At 46.4% G+C, this 23,878-nt stretch overlaps 1 protein-coding gene across 3 annotated transcripts in view; it reads right to left on the bottom strand.

Annotated features, from left to right (window-relative positions):
- LOC140216674 (uncharacterized) overlaps positions 1 to 23,878 on the bottom strand; it is a 267,143-nt gene that overhangs the window by 150,231 nt on the left and 93,034 nt on the right. For all 3 annotated transcript variants that reach the window (XM_072287031.1, XM_072287030.1, XM_072287032.1), the window contains one exon: positions 17,381 to 17,497. In XM_072287031.1, coding sequence (XP_072143132.1) covers positions 17,381 to 17,497 — 117 coding nt within the window. The remainder of the gene's footprint in view (positions 1 to 17,380; positions 17,498 to 23,878) is intronic.

Below are 23,878 nucleotides of genomic sequence, written 5' to 3' on the forward strand. Positions count from 1 at the left end.
TACCGATACCAGCACTGCATTTCGCTTTGCGATCGTGCAACGGGCAGCCACCACCTCCTGCACGGCAGTCGAGTACTGAGAAGTGTCAATCGGCGTTTGCGGAATGTCTGTGCGGATAAAGACAGCCGCTTGTCCCCGTATTACAAATTCTTCGGCTGCACTGGCGATACCATTGTGCTGCGGGTTTCGGTGTCGTTTCCTGTTTCTATGCTCTATTGACGGTTGGTAATAATCATTGAACTGTCGTAGTGTCCGATCTGTGCCATTAGTTTCTTGAAGTAAAAGCGCAAGGGGGCGTCCGACACAGTCAAACAAGAGGTTCAGTTCTGTGGCACAAGTGCCGAGCCCTCGGCAGTTCCACTGTAAAACGTGTGGAGTGGCACAGTCGAGGGCTGTACGCGAAGCCGGGTGGCTATTGAAGCGAGGCGAAGAGCTGTTGGAGCAAGCCATATTGTAGTCGGAAGTGCTTCTCCTGCGCTTGGAATAGAGGGTGTAAACGTTGTTGTGCCAGCAGAGCCAGGTCTGTCTGCTGTGTGGTAGTAGAGGTTGTTTCTTGCATTTTAGTGAGCTCCTGCGGATTCCATGGCTGCTGCTGTCGCTTGGCACGAACACGTTCGAGCAGTGCTGCATGCCTTTTTTCGTTCTCTCCTAGTTTTCGCCGCAGTTCGACATTCTCTCGTGCGAGTTCTGCAATCTCAGCTTCTACACTCTCTTTCGATGTATCAACCAGCTGCGATGGTGAAGGTAGCATAGCTGTGGTATAAGGTAAAGAGTTCGCCGGTTTGTCTCCACTTGATTGAGTTCGCTTGAGCGCTGCTGCGTAGTTGAGGTTGCAGCCGTTTCCTCCCGTTGTTGGTTGTGCACAGTTCTTTGAGACAATCTCGTTCACTGCTTCCTTTATGGTACGTGGCTGCGTTGAGATGTTTTCACGTTCAAGTAGCTGCTGCGTCGATTTGACGTCATGGCACGGGACAGTTCTAGTGCGGCTTCTCGATCGGTGTGCGCCGTGCCTTCTACGACGAGAGCAGGGCTTGAGCGGAGTTTCTTAGCAATTTTTGTGTCGGGCTTCAGTTTAGCTGGACACTTCGTGTCAGTCGCCGTGTGACCTTCGTCTTCGCAGTTGCGGCATCTGGGCGTCGCCTGTTTGCATTCATTGCCCGTAGTGCTACCTTCGTACATCCTTTTTGTGACCAAAGCGATGATAACGATTACACACGATGCTTTTAGGTTCGTAAATTGAAACTCGGGTGATGCGGCCGTAATACACGACTCGGTTAGGGGGGTGGCGTCCTTCAAAAGTCAGTAGACATGCCCCACGCTTTCCCATTGGGCGCGCGTCAAGGATACGTCGGTGCTCCCAGGTCAAGGCGGCCCGGAGTTCAGCCTTTGTTTCATTGCAGTCAACGTTGTATATAACACCTCGGCACATGTCTCGTCCGGGTGCCTGATACACTTGTATTGGTATCTGTGCGTGGTTCACGTCTAGGTGTGAAAGCTTGAGAAGCCCGTCTGCTTGTCGTGAACGAGCAATCTTATGGTGTTAGATGCTGGTTGCAACGTGTACGTCAAAGGCTTGGTGTTGACGGCAGCGGGTGTGGCCATCACGAAGTTGCGGTGGAGGTCCTTGCCTGTTACAGTCGTGAGCGCCCCGTTTACCCGTGGTTTCACGACTAGCACAAAAAGTTTCGTCGTGTTTCCTTATCGGGCCGCGTTTGGTTGTGCTTACGGCGTTGCACTTTCCACACTCCTTCATCACCGTAATCTTCAAACGCGTCCTGGGAGATCGCTCCGGCGTCTCGAATTGTCTCTAGCTTCTCAGTTGAGTTTGCGTAAGAAAACAGTGCTTGAGACGCGTGCAATGCAGTCTCTGCTTGACATGGCGTTGTCACATCAGACTGTAGGCTTGAGGATGTCGGTGGTGCTTGTGTTTGCATGTCGTCTTCGTCACTGGAAGGGGCGGACGCGTCTTCGTAGGTCGATGATGTGAAAGAGTCGTGCCGCGTTCGTTTCGATACCGCAGTGGCCGTCGTTGACAGACTTGCAGGGCGGTCTCTATCACGACGGTGGCGGCTGCGGCTGCGTTCGTTCGGTTCCCTATTGTTCTTGCGTCTTTGGCGTTCGCGTCTATGTTGTTGGTCAGCGGTAGCATGCCCACAGCGTTCTTCATGCATCCCAGCAGAGCGTTCTGTGGTAGACGCTTCCGGAACCCCTTCGGGACGTGGCATACGTAGCCGCTTCCTGGCCCCAGTCTTGGGTAAGCGTCATTAAAGCTGGTTGTACCTGGCGTGGTTCATGGTCGTCAGATGGAGGTAGCTTCGATGACCCAGGCTCGGTAATCAACGCAGTCGTGGCCATGCATTAGGCTTAGCAAGTCCGCCCGCTGGCGCGTAAAAGCGGCCGTAAAACGGCCAGAAAGCAACGCACCTTTCCGAGGCTTGTCTCGACGTGTGGCCGAAGCGACACCGATGAAGAGGACGTACGACAGAAGATGGTGAGACGCGAACAGCGCGCGTAACTGTCGAAAAGGAACGGAGCGCCAGGAAAAGACGTGCGCTCGCATCCGAACCCGAAGTTGATCCTCGTTCATGCAGATAAAACCCTGCTTTAACGGGCGCGTACAATTAACCGACGTGTTGTACTACTCGTTTTGCTATTAATGGTCAACTCTCTGAACCCGTTTCCATTTGCTCTTCAGTAAAACAAGAATGCCCGATGTCCGCATTACTGTTCGCCCTTTATCTGGAACCGCTATGCTTAAGTGTAATTGAGTCGAGTTACATCCATGGCTTCAATGTACTGGGTAATGAAGTAGAAGTCTTAACTTATGCAGATAATTTAGCGTTCTTCTGCACCGATAAGTCCAGAGTTGCAAAGGTAGTATCAACAATAGAGGAATTTGGCAGCGTGTCAGGAGCAGGAATGAATTCCCCAAAAAGCTTAGGCTTATGGTTTGGCTCATGGTGCTATACACCAGAACAGTTTGCAGGCGTTAAGTGGACCGGTTTCCAGCCGAAGTATGTTGGCGTGTCGCTAGACGGATATAAATTAAGCGCACACTATTGGAAAGAACGGGTTTCGGCCCTGCAAAGCTACGCCCAGACATTCGTTCCCCACCGACTTTCTATTCTTGGGAAAGCCGAAGCCTGCAGTAAGTTCGTGGCAACAAAAATTTACTATGTATTGCAAGTTATTCATTGTGCCAGGCTCTACATCCAACACTTGCACCGAATCTTTGCAACCTTCGTACGGTCTTCAACTTTTGAGCCCATGAGCCGAGACAGTATTTTCAGGCCCGTTAGTGAAGGTGGGCTGGGTTTAGTACATCTTTATGTGCGGCAAGTAGTGCCTCGCTTCTTTTTCCGCGATGCATCGCATCCTATAATTCGGTCATCCATGCAAGTCACTTGTTAATGCGTTACCTCATTTAATTGTTTCTTCCAATTTTTCTTCGCGTTTATGCTTGAGGGAGCTCATGCAAGAAGTTTCTTTGGCGGTTCGTTTCCTGACAGTTCGACTTTCCACTGAATAATCGTACTGTGTGTCGCGTAAATCGTTATACAAAGATTTATTGTCCATGCTATTTCCGCCTCCATTTTACCGATCACTATACATTCTATGGCCAGGTCACGATGTACTAAAGCGAGTTCGTAAAATGCATATATCCCCTTGCTGCAAAACATTCTTTTAGAAACTTCATAGTGAAACCATACCGGTAAAAATATGGCTACAGAAAAAGGGTATCTTTGTCTCTTCTGTTAACTTTCGCCTTTGCGACGTGCCAGAGACGATTGAACATTGTTTTATTAGCTGCACCGACGCCATACTATTTTGGGATGTCCTCCAACGGACTTTAAAAAAAGTCTTTGAGATTTACGCTCATACTGTGCGATACCTGCTGCCGACCTCTGATAATAATATATCTTGCGATATGTTTTTTTTTTCTCATCGGAATGCACAGTTTGTGGAAAACACGAATGATGGACCGAAATGCCGAAACGGTTGTACCTACAAGGCTACATTTCATCCAAATGACACTACACCTAAAGCAGGTTTATGATGGACTTGATACACATCCGGACTGGTACGCGATTTTGGTGAGGTGCCTATCCTTACCACCCTTCTAAAGTGAAACCAACATTTCTACCCACAGTATGAACGATGCCTTTTCTCTGTGTGACCTTCATTGTGCTCTCCATTGACTGAGTCTGCACAACTGGTGAATGTCCGGTTGTTGCTACTGTAATAAATACCAGGAAAGAAAGAAAAAAAATCAACCGTGGATGAATCTGTTAGCGTTGTGGTCTCGCAACCCCGGAGGTCGGTGGTTCGAATCCGCAGCCCGACAAGCAATCTTTATTTCCGCATGGCTTGAGTTTTTTCGTACGGCAACACCAACATCGACGCCAATATGAGTGTGCAATGCTATGCTGCAAATCTTCGCTGCAGACATGACCCATGCGCTCTATCCCCAACCATGCTGAATAATGGCGTGTGTGTTAATTTTCCGTGCTTTGGCATTTAACCACGTGGCGTTTTTATTGTTTTCGATATTGCCAACCACCTGGCTAGCGGATCTGCAGCCGCGCGCTTGCAGAGTTGTTCATGTTATCGTGCTGTGCTTGCAGCCGCATCCTCTGTGAAATATACATTTCTCAAATTACAGATACAAAAGCAGCGCATGAATTGAGCAGTACATAAAACGCGAGTGAGAGAAAACGCGCTCAGTGCCCTCTCATACGAAAAACCATGAAGGAAGGAAAAATATAGGAGAGAGCATTACGTTGCCACAGCTAGCCTTGGCAAGCGAACGCTCCGTGAAGCCACAGTGGTGGCCCAACACGTCACCTATTGCGTCGAGATCATGCAACAAATGGGAGCTTTGCCGAGACGCTTGGTTACCGGTAGTTGTTATTCGGTGCGCGCTCAACCGGCAGCTGCTAGCTGCCCAGATGGAGGCCTCCGTGGCTGCTCATGTTTCTCTGCCTGTATCTCTGGTCTTTTGCTTCTCTGAATGCTTGTTCCGCTTCGGTCGTTTCCTTCAAGGCATGTGTTCCGCACTTTGGGCGAGTTGTGAGAGGTTCATAATCCAACTTCAGCGCATTTAGGCTACAGGTATACTTCGGCCGAGGTAAAGAAACCGTTGAGAGTGGTACCAAATATACCACATGCTATCTAGAGTAACACGTAAACACAGAGGACTAAAGGAGCAAGAACTTCGAAGAATTATTGAGGCGCTTGTCCCGTGTGCTCTACCAACTTCCATATGAATCTCTCACCAAGACCCAGCACTCCAAATTAGAAACGGCGCTCCGCAAATATACGAGATTAGCTGTAGGAGTACCTCAATTTCCCGCAAACGACCTTGTGGCCGCCACTGGGCTTTTCAACACACTTGATGAACACATTGCAATTTGCAGACAAGCGCAAATTCAAAGGCTTCAAACATCCCCACAAGGGCGCAAACTGCTCGAACATCAAGGATACCAGACAGGTGTCCTACCCCCTTTTCCACCGTTGTATTCACCATCATGGGACTCGCTACACAGATTCACGGTCCTACCCATACCACAACATATGCAGCCGCACAAACACGAAGCTCGCCGCTCCCAGTTAGCCAACTGAGAAAATAGGGAAAACCCATCATCAGACACTACGTATTATTATACGGACGCTAGTCACTCGGAGGGAAGATGTCTAACTGCAGTAGTCGGCCCTGACTACGAGCATGTAAACGCACACATAGGAGTCCCCGACCCATCCGACGCAGAGGCTCTTGCTGTTATCGAAGCAGTCCCCCCGGCCTCATCATCCTACCCAACGCATCTTTATTCGCAACGATAGCCAAGATGCATGCCGCATGTTTCGCGAAAACTTGCTACCTGAGCATATACATAGCCTACTTCAAAGTCCTTTGGATGCAGACCCTTCGCTCGGTGTTACCTTGCAATGGATACCTGGGCACCAAGGCATGGGGGGGGGGGGGGGGGGGAACTCCCGAGCTTATGAGCTCACCCACGTAGTTAGTTTTCCGGGTCCCCCGTGCCTATGGCCATCCGAATTTAGCCCAAGGGAACACAGAAAGACTTTGCACAAGGAGCGCACATCACTTTTAAAGCAACTTCGCGCCAATGCCGTCGCCTTTATTACTCCTCCTGCTAACCTCTCGCGAGAAGACAGCGCTATTCTCCGAAGACTTCAAACAAACTCAATAGTGACTCCTCTTTTCCGTCACTATATTCAAGGCCTACGTGGGCCACCCAAATGCCCTAACTGCATGGAATATCCGTCCCTGGAGCATTGTCTATGGCATTTCCCTCACACTCAACCCAAACTGCAGTCAGTCCTCTACAACATTCCCACTAACATCAAGCCACAGTCATGGACGGACTGGCTCACTCCACCACCCCAAGCAACCAACATTCTCCTGTCGGTGCTTATCCAGCCCATCAGAGTCTTGTTGGGTGAGGACTGGTAGACCGACCAGGGTTGAGCGCCGGACGCAGGCGCAAAAATAATATTTTTTTCTCTCTCTCTCTGAATGCTTGTTCCGCTTCGGTCGTTTCCTTCAAGGCATGTGTTCCGCACTTTGGGCGAGTTGTGAGAGGTTCACAATCCAACGTCAGCGCATTTAGGCTACAGGTATACTTCGGCCGAGGTAAATAACCCGTTAATAGCGGCAATAAGCGACATAATACTCCGACTTTGGAATCAGCGGCCGGTCAGGCGAAGCACATCGGCGACTATTCATCCCTTCTTGCGAACATCAGAAGTATAATCAAGAAGCGTGACACCTTATCATGTTTTATGGACACGTGCGTAGCCGATATTGTTGTTTTAACCGATACTTGGCTGTCAAATAAAGTCAAGAATTGTGAACTCTTTTCTCGTGAAAAGAAGCATGCAGTGTACAGACAGGACCGAAGTGACCGATCAGGGGGCGGTGTTTTGATTGCCGTTTCTGAAGGCACAAATTCTTACGTTGTCCCGATCCAATCAGAGCTTAAATTTATCTGCACGTGCTTTACCTTAAACCATCACGGTGTCATTATTTGTGCATGCTATCGGCCTCCGCTTTCTGCCACCACGTTCTGTGATGAAGTCAACGATTGTCTGAACAAAGTTGCGTCTCGATGCCCGAAAGCGCCAATTTTTCTCATGCGTGACTTCAATTTTTGAGGTATCCAGTGAAATGATTCCAACCCCATTGTAACTGCTAATTCATCCGAGTGTATACGTTTCACTCACCTCTGTTCTACATTTAATCTTACCCAGCTCGTACAAGAACCAACTCGCGTTCCCCCTTCGTGTGCAAATGTACTCGATCTTGTGCTCAGTGACTCTCCCACTTCTGTCCCTTCCCCTACTGCCAGGTCTAAGTGATCCTCTTACATTCCATTTTACTACGCCATCGCGCTCGCACCGCACATCGAAATAGTCGAAAATAATCCGCGATCACGGGAGAGCAGACTTTCAAGCGATTAATACTGCTTCGGAAAAGTTCGTTGACGAGTTCTTTCCACAGTTCTGGGACGCGCAGTGCAAAAGAACTGGCGGTTATTTCAAACGCAAGCGCTCATCGATAAACATATTCAGCTGCGAAGAATATCTAACAAGAGACGTTCGCCGTGGTTCAACCTATCGTTAAAACACTTGCTAAACAAGAAAAAGCGCATGTTCCGCCGCTGCAAAAAACTTATGACTGACAGAGCAAGGTTGGCTTATCAATCTACCGCTGCGGAATATAAAGGAGCTCTCAACGGTGCTAAACACAATTATTTTCATTCAACCCTTCCTTCTTTACTTACTTCAAATCCACGTAAATTTTGGAACGTTAACGGAACGCGAATCTGATGAAGTTCGCTTGAAGAACGATCGAGGATTCTTTGGCTCAAATAAACAGTGATGTATCTTACTCAATTACACATTTTCACCATCTTTTTTCACATGTTGCACCAAAAACCATTCCTATTATTTCTGCACCTGAGTTCTCTTAAATGAACCCTATCCTTAACAACTGGGTAGGAATTTCTAAACTCATTCAAGTTGCGAAACTTTCATCGCCAGCTGGTACCGATGGTATCAACTACAAGTTTTTTTAAAAAACACCCAGACTTATTCATCCATTATACTATCGTATGTTTCTTTTCGCAGTCATCGCAGAGCGCCACGTTGCCAGACAACTGGAAGGTGGGAAAGGTGGTTCCGGTGCATTAATTTGGTGATGTTCATCATGATCATTATCATCATCATCATCAGCCTGGTTACGCCCACTGCAGGGCAAAGGCCTCTCCCATACTTCTCCAACAGCCCCGGTCTTGTACTAATTGCGGCCATGCCGTCCCTGCAAACTTCTTAATCTCATCCGCCCACCTAACTTTCTGCCGCCCCCTGCTACGCTTCCCTTCCCTTGGAATCCAGTCCGTTACCATTAATGACCATCGGTTATCTTCCCTCCTCATTACATGTCCTGCCCATGCCCATTTCTTTTTCTTGATTTCAACTAAGATGTCATTAACTCGCGTTTGTTCCCTCACCCAATCTGCTCTTTTCTTACTCCTTAACGTTACACCTATCATTCTTCTTTCCATAGCTCGTTGCGTCGTCCTCAATTTGAGTAGAACCCTTTTCGTAAGCCTCCAGGTTTCTGCCCCGTAGGTTAGTACTGGTAAGACACAGCTATTATACACTTTTCTCTTGAGGGATAATGGCAACCTGCTGTTCATGATCTGAGAATGCCTGCCAAACGCACCCCAGCCCATTCTTATTCTTCTGATTATTTCCGTCTCATGATCCGGATCCGCCGTCACTACCTGCCCTAAGTAGATGTTTTCCCTTATGACTTCCAGTGCCTCGCTACCTATTGTAAATTGCTGTTCTCTTCAGAGACTGTTAAACATTACTTTAGTTTTCTGCAGATTAATTTTTAGACCCACTCTTCTGCTTTGACTCTCCAGGTCAGTGAGCATGCATTGCAGTTGGTCCCCTGAGTTACTAAGCAAGGCAATATCATCAGCGAATCGCAAGTTACTAAAGTATTCTCCATTAATTTTTATCCCCAATTCTTGCCAATCCAGGTCTCTGAGTACCTCCTGTAAACAGGCTGTGAATAGCATTGGAGAGATCGTATCTCTCTGCCTCACGCCTCTCTTTATGGGGATTTTGTTGCTTTCATTATGGAGGACTACGGTGGCTGTGGAGCCGCTATAGATATTTTTCAGTATTTTTACATACGGCTCGTCTACACCCTGATTTCGTAATGCCTCCATGACTGCTGAGGTTTCGACAGAATCAAACGCTTTCTCGTAATCAATGAAAGCTATATATAAGGGTTGGTTATATTCCGCTATATTCCGCTATGTTCATAGCCCCCACAACTACAGGCCTATCTCATTAACATCAAAGCCATGCAAGCTGCTTGAACATATAATGTATTCTAACCTAATGTCACATCTCGAATCGAACTGTTTCTTCACACCTAATCAGCATGGTTTTCGCAAACACCACTGCTGCGAAACTCAACTGATCGCGTTTACCAATGATTTGTTTTTCATTTTGGATTGTTCATCATTTGTGGATTGCATTTTTTTAGATTTTGCGAAAGCATTTGATACTGTGTCACATCAACTACTATTTTTCAAGCTTAGTTAACTAAGCTTGTTACTAATCTGATGAAGTGGATCGAGTGCTTTTTGCAAGGCCGTACCCAGTACATTTCATTTAATGAATGGGACTCACCTGTATGCCCTGTAACATCTGGAGTTCCCCAAGGCTCCGTACTAGGTCCTCTGCTTTTTTAATTTATAATAAAGACCTTCCTGATTTCATTGACTCACAAATTGGACTACGCTGATGACTGCGTATTATATAGACAAATATCTAAACCTTCTGATGCAGCCACTCTTTAATCTGATCTGGATAACATCTCTACTTGGTGTCACCCCTGGCCTATGAAACTAAATATTGGTAAGTGCAAAGCAATGAGAAAAGCGCGAACGTCTAACCAGTCTTCATGCACCTACTTCCTTAGCAACTCTTCGTTAACTTCAGCCTCTGATTATAAGTGTCTTGGCGTATACATTACTGCCAACCTATCATGGAAAACGCACGTTGCACATATCAATAATAATTCTAACCTCACACTTGGGTTTCCTTCGCCGTAATTTTTCCCTGGCTCCTGTGCCCCTAAAACTACTTCTATATAATACTCTTGTGCGCCCGAAACTAGGGTATGCTTCTTCCGTTTGGGATCCCCACACCAAATCACTCATACAAGTCCTCGAATCCATCCTAAATAGTTCTGTTCGGTTTAAACTTTCTAATTATTCTCCTTCAGCCAGTGTAACGCTTATGAAGAAAACATTACAGCTTCCTGACCTTTCCTTACGCCGTCGTATTTCTCGTTTATGCCTATTCCACCAAATATATTTCACCAATGACACTCTAAAGCAATCACTCTTTATTACTCCCACTTATTTTTCATGCCGCATAGACCACCGGTTCAAAGTTGGCGTGCCAGTTTGCAGGACTAATGTTTATTTTGATTCGTTTGTTCCGAAGGCAGACTGGAACCACCTTCCTGCCTCTGTCGTGTCCATCGCAGTACCCGAAGCCTTCAAGTCTACTGTATACGATCATGTTCATTAACCTGCCTGCTACAAATGTATTCTTGTATACCTAGTTGCATTTTTGTATTCTTGTATAGCCACTCCTCTCTGTAACGCCGAACGGCCATGAGAGTAAATAAATGAAATGAAATGTATTCGCCGCATTTTTCACCGAGGTCTTGCCCGTGTGTACTTTGCCCTGTTGTGCGAGCTTTATTGATTTGCATTGTCGTTGGAACAGTGGCATTTTACGCGTGACGGTTTGCATGCATGCGATTGATCGCATTGTGGGAGCGCAGCCATCCTTGCAGGCGAAATGTAGTGGAGCTCATTGCCTCAGATGACGCTGACTCTCGCAAGAATCGGTGAGTTGTATTTGCTGCGTACGTGCTATGCTGTTTTCTCGTGAAACGCGGTGCGTTGTCAACTTATCCTCCTCCAAGGAAAGCAGCAGCAACTGCAAACAGCGCTCGTTCCAGCTTTCAGAATTTGAGACTCGTATACGGCCGGGTTATGCGGTCTCCGCTACGTTCCCAAGCACTGGCCCTGCTTCGAACACTGCGTCCTGCGAACTCGAGCAAGCGGTTGGTCAGCGGACGCATACGATTTTATTCCAAATAATTATGGGGTTTTGCGTGCCAAAACCACGATCTCATTATGAGGCATGCCGTAGTGGACCCTGGAATGATTTGGGCCACCCGGAGCTCTTTAACGTGCACCTAAATCTAAATACACGGGAGGTTTCGCATTTCGCCCCCGTCGAAATGAGGCCGCCGTGGTCGGAATTCGAACTCGCGAGCTCTTGCTTACCAGCCCAGCACCATTGCCACTAAGCAACCACGGCAGTTAAAACAAAACATGTATCGGCGGGCGAAAGGCGGACGGACGGAAAAAAATTTTAATGGAAAAAGGACCTGCGAGGTTGCCAGCCCGGGCTCACGCCTCCCGGGCATTGTGTGCGGTGAGGCATAGCCTTTCCACCGCTGCCCGGGCCCGCTAGATAGCGCATAATTGGTCGTGTAGTTCTGAGCTAGTCAGAGCGCTTAGCCATCGCTCCTCGAGAAGGTCCGGTTCTATCTTGTCCTCTACGTATACTGAACTGATCTGTGTGCACTTCCACAAGATGTGTGCCATGTCTGCGTGTTCGTGTTTGCAGAGCTTGCAGCTTGCGTCTGGATATTGTGTTGAATAGTGTTTACGTGTACTGGGTTTCGGAACGTTCTGGTTTGCCATGTTCTCCAACCTGTTTCTTGAGACCTGTCGAGTTGTTTGTGGGGTTGTGGGTATGCTTCTCTTTGTTTCGTGTAGTGTGTCAGTATGTCGTGGTATGTGACCAGTCTGTCCCTGTTGTGTTTTATCGCTTCTTCGTCGTCGTCGCCTCCTCCGTCTTCTCCATCGCCTCCTCCGCAGTCCTTCCCCCTTCCCCGGGGGTTGCGGGGTGTTGGGCCGTCACTGTCCGTGCCGCGGTTGGTTAGTTTTCGCGCGACTCGGTGGGCCTTATCGTTGAGGTTGGGAGGGCCATTCATGGTAACTTCTCCCATATGTGCCGAGATCCATTTGAGGTATTTGGGTGTAATTGTGCCGTTTTTAGAGTCTTCTGCTCTGTCGCTCAGGATTTTGGCCGCCTCGTTGGAGACCCAGCCCTTTGTGAAATTCCTAATAGCCGTCTTGGAGTCGCTGATTATTGTTCTGTATTGTTGCCGAAATAATTATAGCCAATGCGATTGCCATTTCTTCCGCTGCCTCCGACTATCTAGTCCTTACGGAGCCCGCAGTCACGGTCTTTCCTTTCGTGCATACGACCGCCATTGCGAAGAGGGAGTTACCTTTGTCAGCGCCGACACCGCAATTGTCGTCCCTGTTTCGGGGGTACCGCGCGGCGTCTACGAAGAGCACCCCCTCCCGCGCGCCGTGGTTTTTGAGAATCGTATTCGTGCGGCATTTTCTTCTCTCGACATTGTGCACGGGGTGCATGTTCTTCGGGATATTTTCCGTGTTAATTGCGGCTCGGACGTCTGGGTGAATCGTCATCTTGGGGCCGTTGATGCCGTGGTAGTTTATGCCGATCTTTTCTATGATTTCTCTGCCCGCCTTGGTTCCGGAGAGTCTTTCCAGTTGCGCTATTCTCTGTGCTTCTGCGATCTCCTCCAGCGTGTTATGCACCCCGAGTTGTAGTAACCTTTCGTTTCTTGTGTATTGGGGGAGACCCAGTGCTGTTCTGTACGCTTTTCTAATGAACGCGTTGATCCTGTCTTTCTCGGCCTTGTTCCAGTGGACGAATGCCGCCACGTACGCGACGTGGCTGATCGCGAAGGCCTGAACGAGCCGTACGACGTTTCTTTCTTTAATGCCCCTCCTGTTGTAGGAGACTCGAGGTATTAGCCGAATGGCCGCCGTGACTTTCTTTTCCAGGCATGTTATAGTTTCCGTGTTCGTTCCCCTGGCTTCGATCCAGAGACCCAGGACTCTAATCTTTTGGACCATGGGTATCTCCGTGCCTTTCCTCGTGGTTATTCTGATTCCCCTTTTGTTTAGTTCCGCTACGTCTCTGGACGGTTTGCCGAACCTCCTGGGGCGGTAGAGCAGCAATTCCGATTTTTCCGGCGAGCATTCGAGTCCGGTGCCCTCTAGATGATTTTCGATTGCCTCCACCGCCCCTTGAAGTCTGTTCTCCATATCGCCCTCGCTTGCGTCTTTCGTGGTCCAAATCGTAATGTCGTCTGCATAAACGGTGTGATTAATGCCTTCTATTCGGTCCAGTTTTTCCGATAGTCCGATCATGACGAGGTTGAAGAGCATCGGTGACACGACGGACCCTTGCGGCGTGCCAGCGCTGCCCATGTCCACCTGGATACTCTCCTCCTCGTCCAGTCTGATCCTGGCTGTTCTTCCCGTAAGGAAAATTCGGATAAAATTATACGTTCGTTCGCCCAGGACGATTTGCACGATTCTGTCGAGTATGGCCGTGTGCTCGACCCTGTCGAAGGCCTTCTTTAGATCAAGTCCAAGTATTGCCCTCAAGCCCCGCCCCGTGGTATCTATGACTTGCTCCTTTAGTTGTATCATGGCGTCTTGTGTAGAGAGCCCTCTTCTGAAGCCAATCGTGTTGCTGTGGTACAGGTCGTTTGACTCCAGGTAGCCGTTAACTCTACTCAGGCAAGCGTGCTCCATCACTTTGCCAACGCAGGAAGTGAGAGAGAGATCGGCCGCATGTTCTGTATTTCTAAGGGTTTACCCGGCTTCGGGATGGGGATCACGTCGGACCTCTTCCATTCGTCGGGTATCCCGCCGTTCCGCCAGCACTCGTTGATAAAGTCTGTCGAGCGGCTCGTTGCCTGGTCGTCCAGGTTCCGGAGCATCTTGTTGGTCACTTTGTCGGGGCCCGGAGCCGACTTGGTCTTGATGGTCTGCAGGACCACCTTGATTTCTTGCTGGGAGAAATCTCTGTCGAGGTCTTCGTTGGGAGAGCCCGAGTAGTGCTCTCCAACTCGTAAACTAAACGAGAACTTACAAGTTTATAAAACAGTCTTTAGCCTCCCTTTATAAGTGAGGGATGTGCGTGCTTAGCTTCTGAAATGACAACGGACACTACTATGCAATTTGCTGCGACACGAACCACAATGCACAATTACCGCAAAAGCAGCTAGCAGTGTAGCAAGGCCGCGCACCGGCAACATTCGCCTTCAACTTCCTACATGCTTGACATGCTTTCACTCTGATCCGGCTCGCCAAACGATTCGATGCCACAGTGCAGAAATTTGAGCGCGGCACTAAGCGAAAGTGCCGCGCTGGTAGCCATGTTTGTGTTTATTTGAAGATTTCCAAATGGTTTCGAATTGTTATCAATAAAAAAAAAAAGGAAATCAGCCGGGAGTACCAAAACCTACCGCGAGCCCTTACGTTTTCACCACGTGTTGGGCCGCCACATCGGCTTCAATAGCGTTGGGGCAGGCTCCCTCCTATATTTATTTATTTATTTATGTATTTATTTATTTAAGTACCCTAAGGGCCCGTTAGGGCATTACGTAGGGGGGGGGGGACGGAAAAGTTCAAGCATGAGTGAAATCTGTACAATGTAAATATATGAAGGCATTAGGAATTATAAAAACATCTAGCAGAAGCAAAAAAGAAAAAAAAGAAAGAAAGAAAGAAGGAAAGGAAAGGGTAACGAAGTTTATACAATGTTAAGTAGCGTGAAACACGCATAAGGACCTAACGGCGGCCGCATTTCGATGGGGGCGAAATGCGAAAACACCCGTGTGCTTAGATCTTTGTGCACGTTAAAGAACCCCAGGTGGTCGAAATTTCCGGAGTCCTCCACTACGGCGTGCCTCATAATCAGAAAGTGGTTTTGGCACGTAAAACGCCATAAATAATTATTAAATTAATAAGGACCTAAAATGCGATGCAAGCAATCACTACCCATCAGAACATGAGTTTAAGGATACAATCGAATAATGATTTAGGTAAACAGCCTACACAGATACATATCAGATGAAACAATGAATTTTATACAATGCCGAGCACTTGAAAACACTGTTTAAGTAAAAATTCGAGGAAATGTGGGTTCGGACAGGTTGACACGCTCTTAAAAGGTTAGCAGTACTACATGAAATGATGATGATTCCGTAAGCGAGACAATGTTTGCAGGTGGCGAGTTCCATTCGGCAATAGATAAAACTAGAGGCGAATTTCGATAAGCGTTAGTCCTGGCAAATATAGGTTTTACTTTATGAACATGGTCTGTGCGGGTAGAGATGTGGGGAGCGGGAAGAATATGGGCTCGAGCGAATGCAATGTTGCTGTGGTAAAGGCTATGGAAGAAGGTCAACCGTGATAATTTCCTGCGCATGTCAAGTGAAGGGAGATTAAGTAATTTCTTTAAGGCGGACACACTTTGATATCGAGAGTATGAAGTTAAGATGAACTGCGCAGCTGTATTTTGAACTGATTCGAGTAGGTTCGTGAGATTAGACTGATGGGGGTGCCAAATTATTGACGCATATTCTAAAGAAGACCTGATAAGAGAACTGTATGCGTGAAGTCTGGTATCTGTGTATCTGTGTCAGCAAGATGTAAGTGACGTTTCAGGCAACCAAGTTTTTTGCATGCTTTTGTGGTGATGTGTTCAATGGGAGCATTACAGTTTAAATTGGAGGGAAACAGGACACCCAAGTACTTGATTGAAGATACTGAATCAACAGTAATACCACGTATTGTATATTGGTCAGAGGTAGGTCGAGTTTTCGAAGCGAATTTTACGTGTTTAGTTTTGGCTATGTTAATTTCCATCTGCCATGTGTCACACCAGTCAGTTAGTTTTGTTAAATCAGACTGGCAACAAAGAAGTCGGCAGGGCAGCTTATTTCATTATACAAGACGCAGTCATCTGCGAAGAGACGTATTTGTCAGGTAATATTAGTTGCGATGTCATTTATGTATATTAAAAATAGCAGTGGCCCAAGGACGGATCCTTGAGGAACTCCCGAAGTGACGTGAGTGCGGTTAGAAAAGCAGTTGTTGAGACTGATTACTTGAAGTCTGTTCGTTATGAACTCCTCAATCCATCGCATCGTGTTGTAGTCAAGCTGTATGTTTCTAACTTTCAGTTTTAGTCGATTATGAGCTACTCGGTCGAAAGCTTTAGAAAAGTCAATAAAAATGGCGTCTGTACTAACCAATCTGTGCAAAGAGATGTGAATATCTGTTACAAGTTCATAAAGTTGCGTCTGACATGAGCGATTTTGGCGAAAGCCATGTTGGGTAATGAGGAGCAGGTTATTATCGTTAAGATAGGCTCTAATGTGAGAGTATAGGATGTGTTCCAGTAATTTGCAGCAGATAGATGTCAGTGATATAGGTCTGTAATTATCAGGGTCTGCTGTATCACCAGATTTAATTTTAATTCTTTCCTCCATGCGAAAAATCTTGATACGTGCTGCGGCGAAGGGGAAAAAAGGAGAGCAGCAAACCAAGTCATGATCGTCGTGACATTCAACTTGCGCGATCGCACTTACCCAACGTTTTCACATGACATGCATGTGCGACCAGGCTTCCATAATTTCAGTTCACAAAATCAAAGGGAGAATCGAACGCGAGAACACCAAACACAGTACTCATTATGTGTGTGCATGGCGCTGTATTATCAGTTTCAATAAACTTCACTGTAAGTACCGGAGCTTCAGTTTTCCCTCATCACATGCGACGCGTTTTCTTGCACGTGCAATCTGTGGCATTGTATCGCAGTGCGAATTCGCTTTCGATGCCTGACGCGCTAATTGAAGACCGAATGAGCAATTTTGCAGGCAACTTATAGCTCACGTTCGAAGTGGACGTCACCCCGAAAAGAGGCTTGGAGTAGGCATCGGTGTTAAAGCAGTACGGCTCCTGTGAATGACGTGTGGGCCATATCTCGCTGTTCGGCTTCGTTGAATTGTCGCAGCACAGTGACATCGTAGTTAGTGAATGGTAAGACGACTGCTGGATTCTGAAATGGCCCTACGGCGACGATTGCCAAGCCTCACAAGAACCACCTCGCAACTGCGCCGCAACAAAGATAGCGAACGCGGCCAGTGTTGTCTGATCACTATGCACCTAGAATAGCGCCGATTTGCTCAAAAAAAAGCTCTAAGCAGTGAAGTTAGCTCTGCTAGGTCAGTCTTGTATCGGTTGTATAGCGGCACGGCAGTCACAAGTTGTATAAGCCGCATGCATTTAATGTCCACAGGTGAGCGCAAACAGCGAAGCGCAGTTGGGTAGCCCGCCCATGCACCCACCTTTCGTTTGAGCACTGGGGTGGAGCAGACGGCTTGCTTCAACTGGTTCACGTCCTGCGTGTCGCCCTTGACCTCCTTAAGGCACGACACCATTGTTGACTCGAATGCCTGCTTGGCCTTAGAAGCCGTAAAGAGAGAGAGAGAGAGGTTTATCGTTAAGTAAAGCTAAAAGAAACCATAGTCTGGGTTTTACGTGCGACGTCATCGGAGCAAGGCCCAAGCCACTGACCTACCGCTGCGGGTAGGGAAAGACGAGAGGCCGCTCAGGAGAGAGGGAAGTCTATCACAAGACATGCACAGAAAGCAGAGACAAAACACGATAAGCACGAAAGCATTAAATCCTTTGTTCATTCTCTATGGCCCAACCCTTATGTAACACCCCCCCTTTTCGGGAGTCTTTAAGGTGATCTTTAAAGTGAAATAACATGAAACCTCCTCTGAGCCTCTTCACATAAAAGTAGCTGATGTGAACTATTTCCAAGTGTTTTTAAAAATTTACCTGGCTTTGCCCACCTGAGAGCAGAGTATTTTTTGCCACGGACCCAAAATATCTTTTTTCACGAATGGAGAGTATAAATAGTCAATACGCGCCGAAGAGATGGTCACCGATGGCGCAGCGATAACCGACGGTAGACGACAATTATTGTACGGCTATGTGTTGTGGGTTGACGATAATTTATTGGCATCCCCTTTGGAACGGGGAGGTGGCGAATAAGCCTGCTTCAGTTAATCAGTTATGCTATACATGCGTTTCATTCTAACATTGTTTTATACATCTTAATATTTTCTAATCACAGGCGAAAGCATACCACTGCAACGCCTGTCGTCAGCGCCTGAATGGCATGTGAAGTGAATGTGAATGTGAAGTGAGATCACGTGCCGAACCATCCGATTCAGGGCCATCGCGGAATTTCAGTTGATTGAAAATGTTTTACGCGACAGGCGCTCGTTCTTTCTTTTGATCTTATGGTTTTACACGAAGGCCTACGTCAGCGTATGCAATGTTTCTCTGGCCCGATGCGAGTTAGATTTTACTCTACATACTGTCGCATAAATGGAGAGCCTGGTCATCAGCATCATCGAGAGCTAATTTTATGTCCGCTGCAGGACGAAGGCCTGTTTTCGAAGGCTAGTTTTCTGCCGTCCTCGACTGCGCTTCCCTTCTCTTGGCACCAATGCTGTAACTCTAATGGCTCACTCGTTAGCTGCGCTACGCATTACATGACCTGCCCAGCTCCAGTTTTTCTCTCGATGTAATAACAATGTAACCTATCCCTGTTCACTGTCTGATCCACACATCTCTCTTCTTGCCTCTTAACGTTATGCCTAACATTTTTAGTTCCATCACTCTTGCGCAGTCCTTAACTTGTTCACAAGCTTCTTTTTCAGCCTCCAAGTTTCTGTCCGCTATGTTAGCACCGGTATAAAGCAGTGATTGTGCACCTTTCTTTTTTCGATGATTATGGTAAGCTCCCAGTCAAGATCTGGCGATGCCTGCCGTAAGCACTCCATTCCCGTTTTTATTGTTCTGTAAATTTTCTTCTCGTGATCAGGGACCCTGTGAGTAATTGACGTGGATAGACGTACTCCTTCACAGTCTCTAGAGGCTGACTGGCGATCCTGAATTCTTGTTCCCTCGCCAGGCTAAGGATCATCATCCTTGTCTTTTGCATATTAATCTTCAACTCCACTCTCAGGCTTTCTCTGTTAAGGTCCTCAATAATTTTTTGTAACTTCTCGCAGTGTTTCTGAACAGGACAATGCTATCTGAAAACCGAAGGCTGCTAAGATATTCGCCGTTGATCCTGACTGCTAAGATTCCCACTTTAATAGCTTGAAAACTTCTACCAAGCACGCAGGGAATAGCATTGGAGGGATTGCGCCTGCTTGTCTAACCCCTTTCTTTACAGGTATCTTCCTACTTGTGTAGAATTAAGGTTTTCAATAGATTAAGCGCCAAAAGTGACGGCACACAAGAAGAAATACAGACAGGACAAGGCGCTTCCTGTCTGTATTTCTTCTTGTGTGCCGTCACTTTTGGCGCTTAATCTATTGAAAGCTATGCACCAACTAGCCCCACAACGTGTTTTACTGCAGAATTAAGGTAGCTGTACAACATGATATTTACCATGGTATTTACGTAGGCGTTCTGTACTCCTCGATTACGTATTGCCTCTATGACTGCTGGTATCTCTACTGAATCAAATTGCTTTTCGCAATCTATGAAAGCCATATAGAGAGGTTGAATGTGCTCTGAAGATTTCTCGATTGCTTGATTGATGACATGGATGCGATCCATTGTAGAATATCTCTTCCTGAATCCAGCCTGTTCTCTTGGTTTACTGAAGTCAAGTGTTGCCTTTATTCTATGGGAAATCATCTTGGTCTATACTTTATACAATACTGAACACAAGCTAATAGGTCTATCATTTTTCAACTTTTCAACGTCTCGTTTAGTGTGGAATGGTATAACGTTGTCATTCTTCATTGGCTTTGCCTGTGAAGGACAGCAAGATTTTCAAGCATATCTCTTCCATATTTGATTAAATCGACTGTTATTCTATCTTCTCCTGCCGCTTTTCCCCGGGTCATACCTTGCAAGGTTCTTCAAACTTCATCGCTAGTTATAGAAGCCTGTTCATTACTGCTACGAATGAAGATAGCGTCGCTGCTCTGGGCACTGCACAGATCCGTATAGATTCCTTCCGCTGTTTTACTATACCTTCTAAATTGCTGATGATACTACCCTGCTTATCTTTCAGTGCATACGACATGGCTTGTCCTGTGCCAAGTTTTTTTCTCACTGATTTCATGACGCGTCCTTCTTTTACTGCTTCTCAGTCTTCTCCGAAGTTGTAATTTCGAATATCCTTTTCTTTTTGTTCATAAATTTTGATAGTTCCGCGAATTATAACCAATTTCTTGAGTTAAGCACTTTCATGCTTTGTCGTTTCTTTATTAGGTCCTTCGTTAGTTGGGAGAGCTTACGTACTGGTAGCCTTTGTGCCTTACCTCCCACTTCAATTGCTGCTTCTGAAACCTCCCTAGCCGTTACCTCTATGTGATCTTCATCTCTCTGTTCTAAAGCTGCGTATTTGTATGCAAGCACAAGCCTCAAGTGACCTCCTTTTAGCCTTACTGCGCCTAGGCTGGCCTGTTTCTTCTTGGCTAATTTTACTCTTTCTCTCTTCAGACCTCACTAAGTTATGATCCCTGCACTTTACCTTACTTAGCACTTTCACATTCTGTACTATGGTGGAATCGACAGAGAGTATGAAATCTATTTGTTTTCTTGTTTCTCCATTAGAGCTTTTCCAGGTGCACTTTCTGCTGCTACGCTTCCTGAAAAAGGTGTTCATTATTCTCAGCTTATTCCATTCTGCGAATTCTACCAGCACTTCCTCCCTAGCGTTTCCAGAATTGACGCCGTAGCTGCCAATTGCCTGTTCACCCGCCTGCTTTTCCCCCACTTTTGCATTGGAGTCACCCATTACTACTGGATACCGAGTTTACACTTTTATCATCACGAATTCAACATCTTCAAAAAACTCGTCTACTTCCTCATCGTCGCGACTGGATGTTGGAGCGTAGGCTTGTACTACCTTTAATCTATACCTCCTAATCAGCTTTCTTACGACTACTTCTACCACCTCATTAATGCTGTAGAATACGTCGATGTTGCCCGCTATGTCTTTATGGATTAGGAATCCTACCCCGCATTGGTCCCTTATGTGGAAGTCCTCTGTAGCAGAGGACGTGGCCGCTAGTGAGTACTGTATAAACCTCACCAGTTCTTGTAACCTCACTAAGGCCAATAATATCACACGCAATGCTTGACAATTGCTCAAGGAATTCTGCTAAGTCAGCTGCACTCGAGAGTGTTCCAAAGGTTCTTAGCGCCCTCTGCCGCTTCGCAGGTCCGACAGCCGCCTTGGTCAGGTGCTCTGAAGCCGCTAAGGACTGAGGGTCATGGCTTAATTGTAGAGGCCTAGAGCAGTGGCGTAGCCAGAAATTTCGTTCGGGGGGGGGGCTCACGTTGCAGCTCGGCCTCCTCCTTAAGAGGAAGCTTTAGCTCGAGTGCTCCTATTTAAATACATGTAGAAGCGGAAATCATTTTTCCCTGCAACCACTGCACCAAATTTTATGAGGTTTGTTGCATTTAAAAGAAAAAGTTTAATTCTAGTGACTGCTGGTTTCGAATTTTTCGTTTAGGCGGTCAATTCTTTGTTAAAAGTTGGCCAAGATCGAAAAATTTTAGAAAACGAAACTATCAAGTTTAAAACTCCGTGACTCAACAATGAAAAATGATATCGCGATTCTGTAAATTGCATCTAATAGTACGTCTACGTCGGACAGAATAGATATGTTACACACGAACCTCATAAAAATTTAGTATTGTAGAAATACGGCTTTTGCAGAACCCTTGTACACAACGTAACCAATTCACGTAAGATACAAATTGACATAGCAAACTTGTCCGCTTTGACTGTTATAATAGATGCCGTTTACAAAACCGCAATATCTGTTTTTGATTCAAAGCTATTAGTTTGTAAACGTCGTGCTTCTGTGTTTTCTTTTCGAACTTTCGAATTTTTCAAAATGTTACAAACAAAATTCAGGCCCTAAATAGAAGTTCTGTTTCCAACAGACTAGGATTTAACTTTCTCTCTCAAATGCAACAAATTTCAATAAAAGCGATTAGCAGGATTATCTCAGAAAAGCGTTTCTGCGTTTTACGTGTATTTGAATAGGCCGCGTCGGATTGGGCCCGAGCTAAAGCTTCCTCTTAAGCAATTTGTCGAGGGATCAAATACATGAATAATAACTGCATTGCCATTGCCAAAGATGCTGCAAACGAATTCTTGAACGCTACGCACTGCCAAAAACAAGTAAAATTTGTATTTTTTCATAAAAGAATGTACTCGTATGTACCAAACATTGTGCCCAAAATAACTGATATCAGTGCTTCCATATTTTTTGTCTATTTATTAAGTAAAGAAAATATCGCACGAACTTTAGAACTATATCAGTTCGAAACCAGGAAAGCAGTGCATGCCACTGATATGAAAAATGAAAAGGCGATGAAATGAACAAGCTGAGGACAAATATGTTAATGAAACTTTGTCATCCAAGAACCGTGTTTACATTCTTGTATATAAGCAATAGCCAGTGAAAAATCTCAATGACGCTGTCGTTTGTTCAAATGTATTACGCAGGAGCAGCTCTCCCCTGTCGTGTATCGTGAGTAATTGCACCGAAGTTATAGTCGCGACAGAGAGCACGTATAAAAAGCAGGAGTTCTGCAAGATATACGAGGGCAAGTGAAATGAATGTGAGCCAATTTGAATATGTGACAAATGGGGCACTTTATTTAAAAGTTGTCTTCATGAGAATTTAGACGTTTGTTCCATTGCTAACGAGTCGCGCGATTCACTTCTTATAATACTCCTTCGGTTGCTGCTTCAAAAAGTCTGTAGCTGACTCTTTCACGTCATCGTCCGGCACGAATCTGGTTCCCTTGAGCTGTTTTTTCGGCTGCCCCAAAATGTGGAAGTGGGGCCAGGCATTGTCGTGGAACAAGATGACCCCATTCGTCCATTTTCGACGTTGTTTATTCTTGATTGCGACACGCTGCCGTTCCCGCGTTTCACAATATCGTAAATAATTGATAGTCTCTCAAGATCTAGCAAATTCTATCAGTAATGGCCCCTGACGATCGAAAAAAAAGTCAACACCTTTCCGGCGGAAATGACGGCCTTTGCGTTCTTTGGCCGTGGTAAATTCGAATGTTTCCACTGTAAGCTTTGCCGTTGTGTTTCAGGCTCGTAGTAGTGGAATCATGGTTCGTCCCCGATCGCAATTGCAGACAAGAAGTCGTCATCCTCATTGTGATACCGGATCAGACAAGTCAAGGCAGCGCGAAACTTCTCCGTCTTCTCGCGGTGGATCAAAATCTTGGGGATCCATTGCGCACACAAGAGCCGATAACCGAGGTGCTCATGAATTATGGCGTGAACCGAACCGTGACTGATGTTCAGGCGGTCTGCCAATTCATCGATGCTTATCCTCCGTTCTTGTCTGATCAGCTCATCAACCTTTCAAATTGTGTGGGGACTGATCGCACGATGGTTTTGGCCCGGTCTTGGAATGTGTTTGCAAATTCCCGTCTTTCTTTGAACCGTTTGCTCCAACGCTTCACAGTGGCCAATGAAATGCAATGTTCAACGTACACGGCAGCCACACGGCGATTAATTTCTTTTTGGGAAACACCTTCACCTTTAAAAACTTCGCGACACCCAGCTGTTCCACTTTTGAAGTGTCCATTATGTCACGCAACCATATTCAACCCAGTGTATGAGAGCATTAAAGAATAGTTATCCTCACAACTGCGTGTCACTTTTGTAAATGAGACATGCCGCTCTCCTACGCGCATTCCTCGCAGATAATGAACCGAACCATTATTGCGCGGTTAGGGCAGCCTCACTTTCATTTGACTCG

The sequence above is a fragment of the Dermacentor andersoni genome, chromosome 3 (genome assembly GCF_023375885.2).
Source record: "Dermacentor andersoni chromosome 3, qqDerAnde1_hic_scaffold, whole genome shotgun sequence".
NCBI lineage: Eukaryota > Metazoa > Arthropoda > Arachnida > Ixodida > Ixodidae > Dermacentor > Dermacentor andersoni.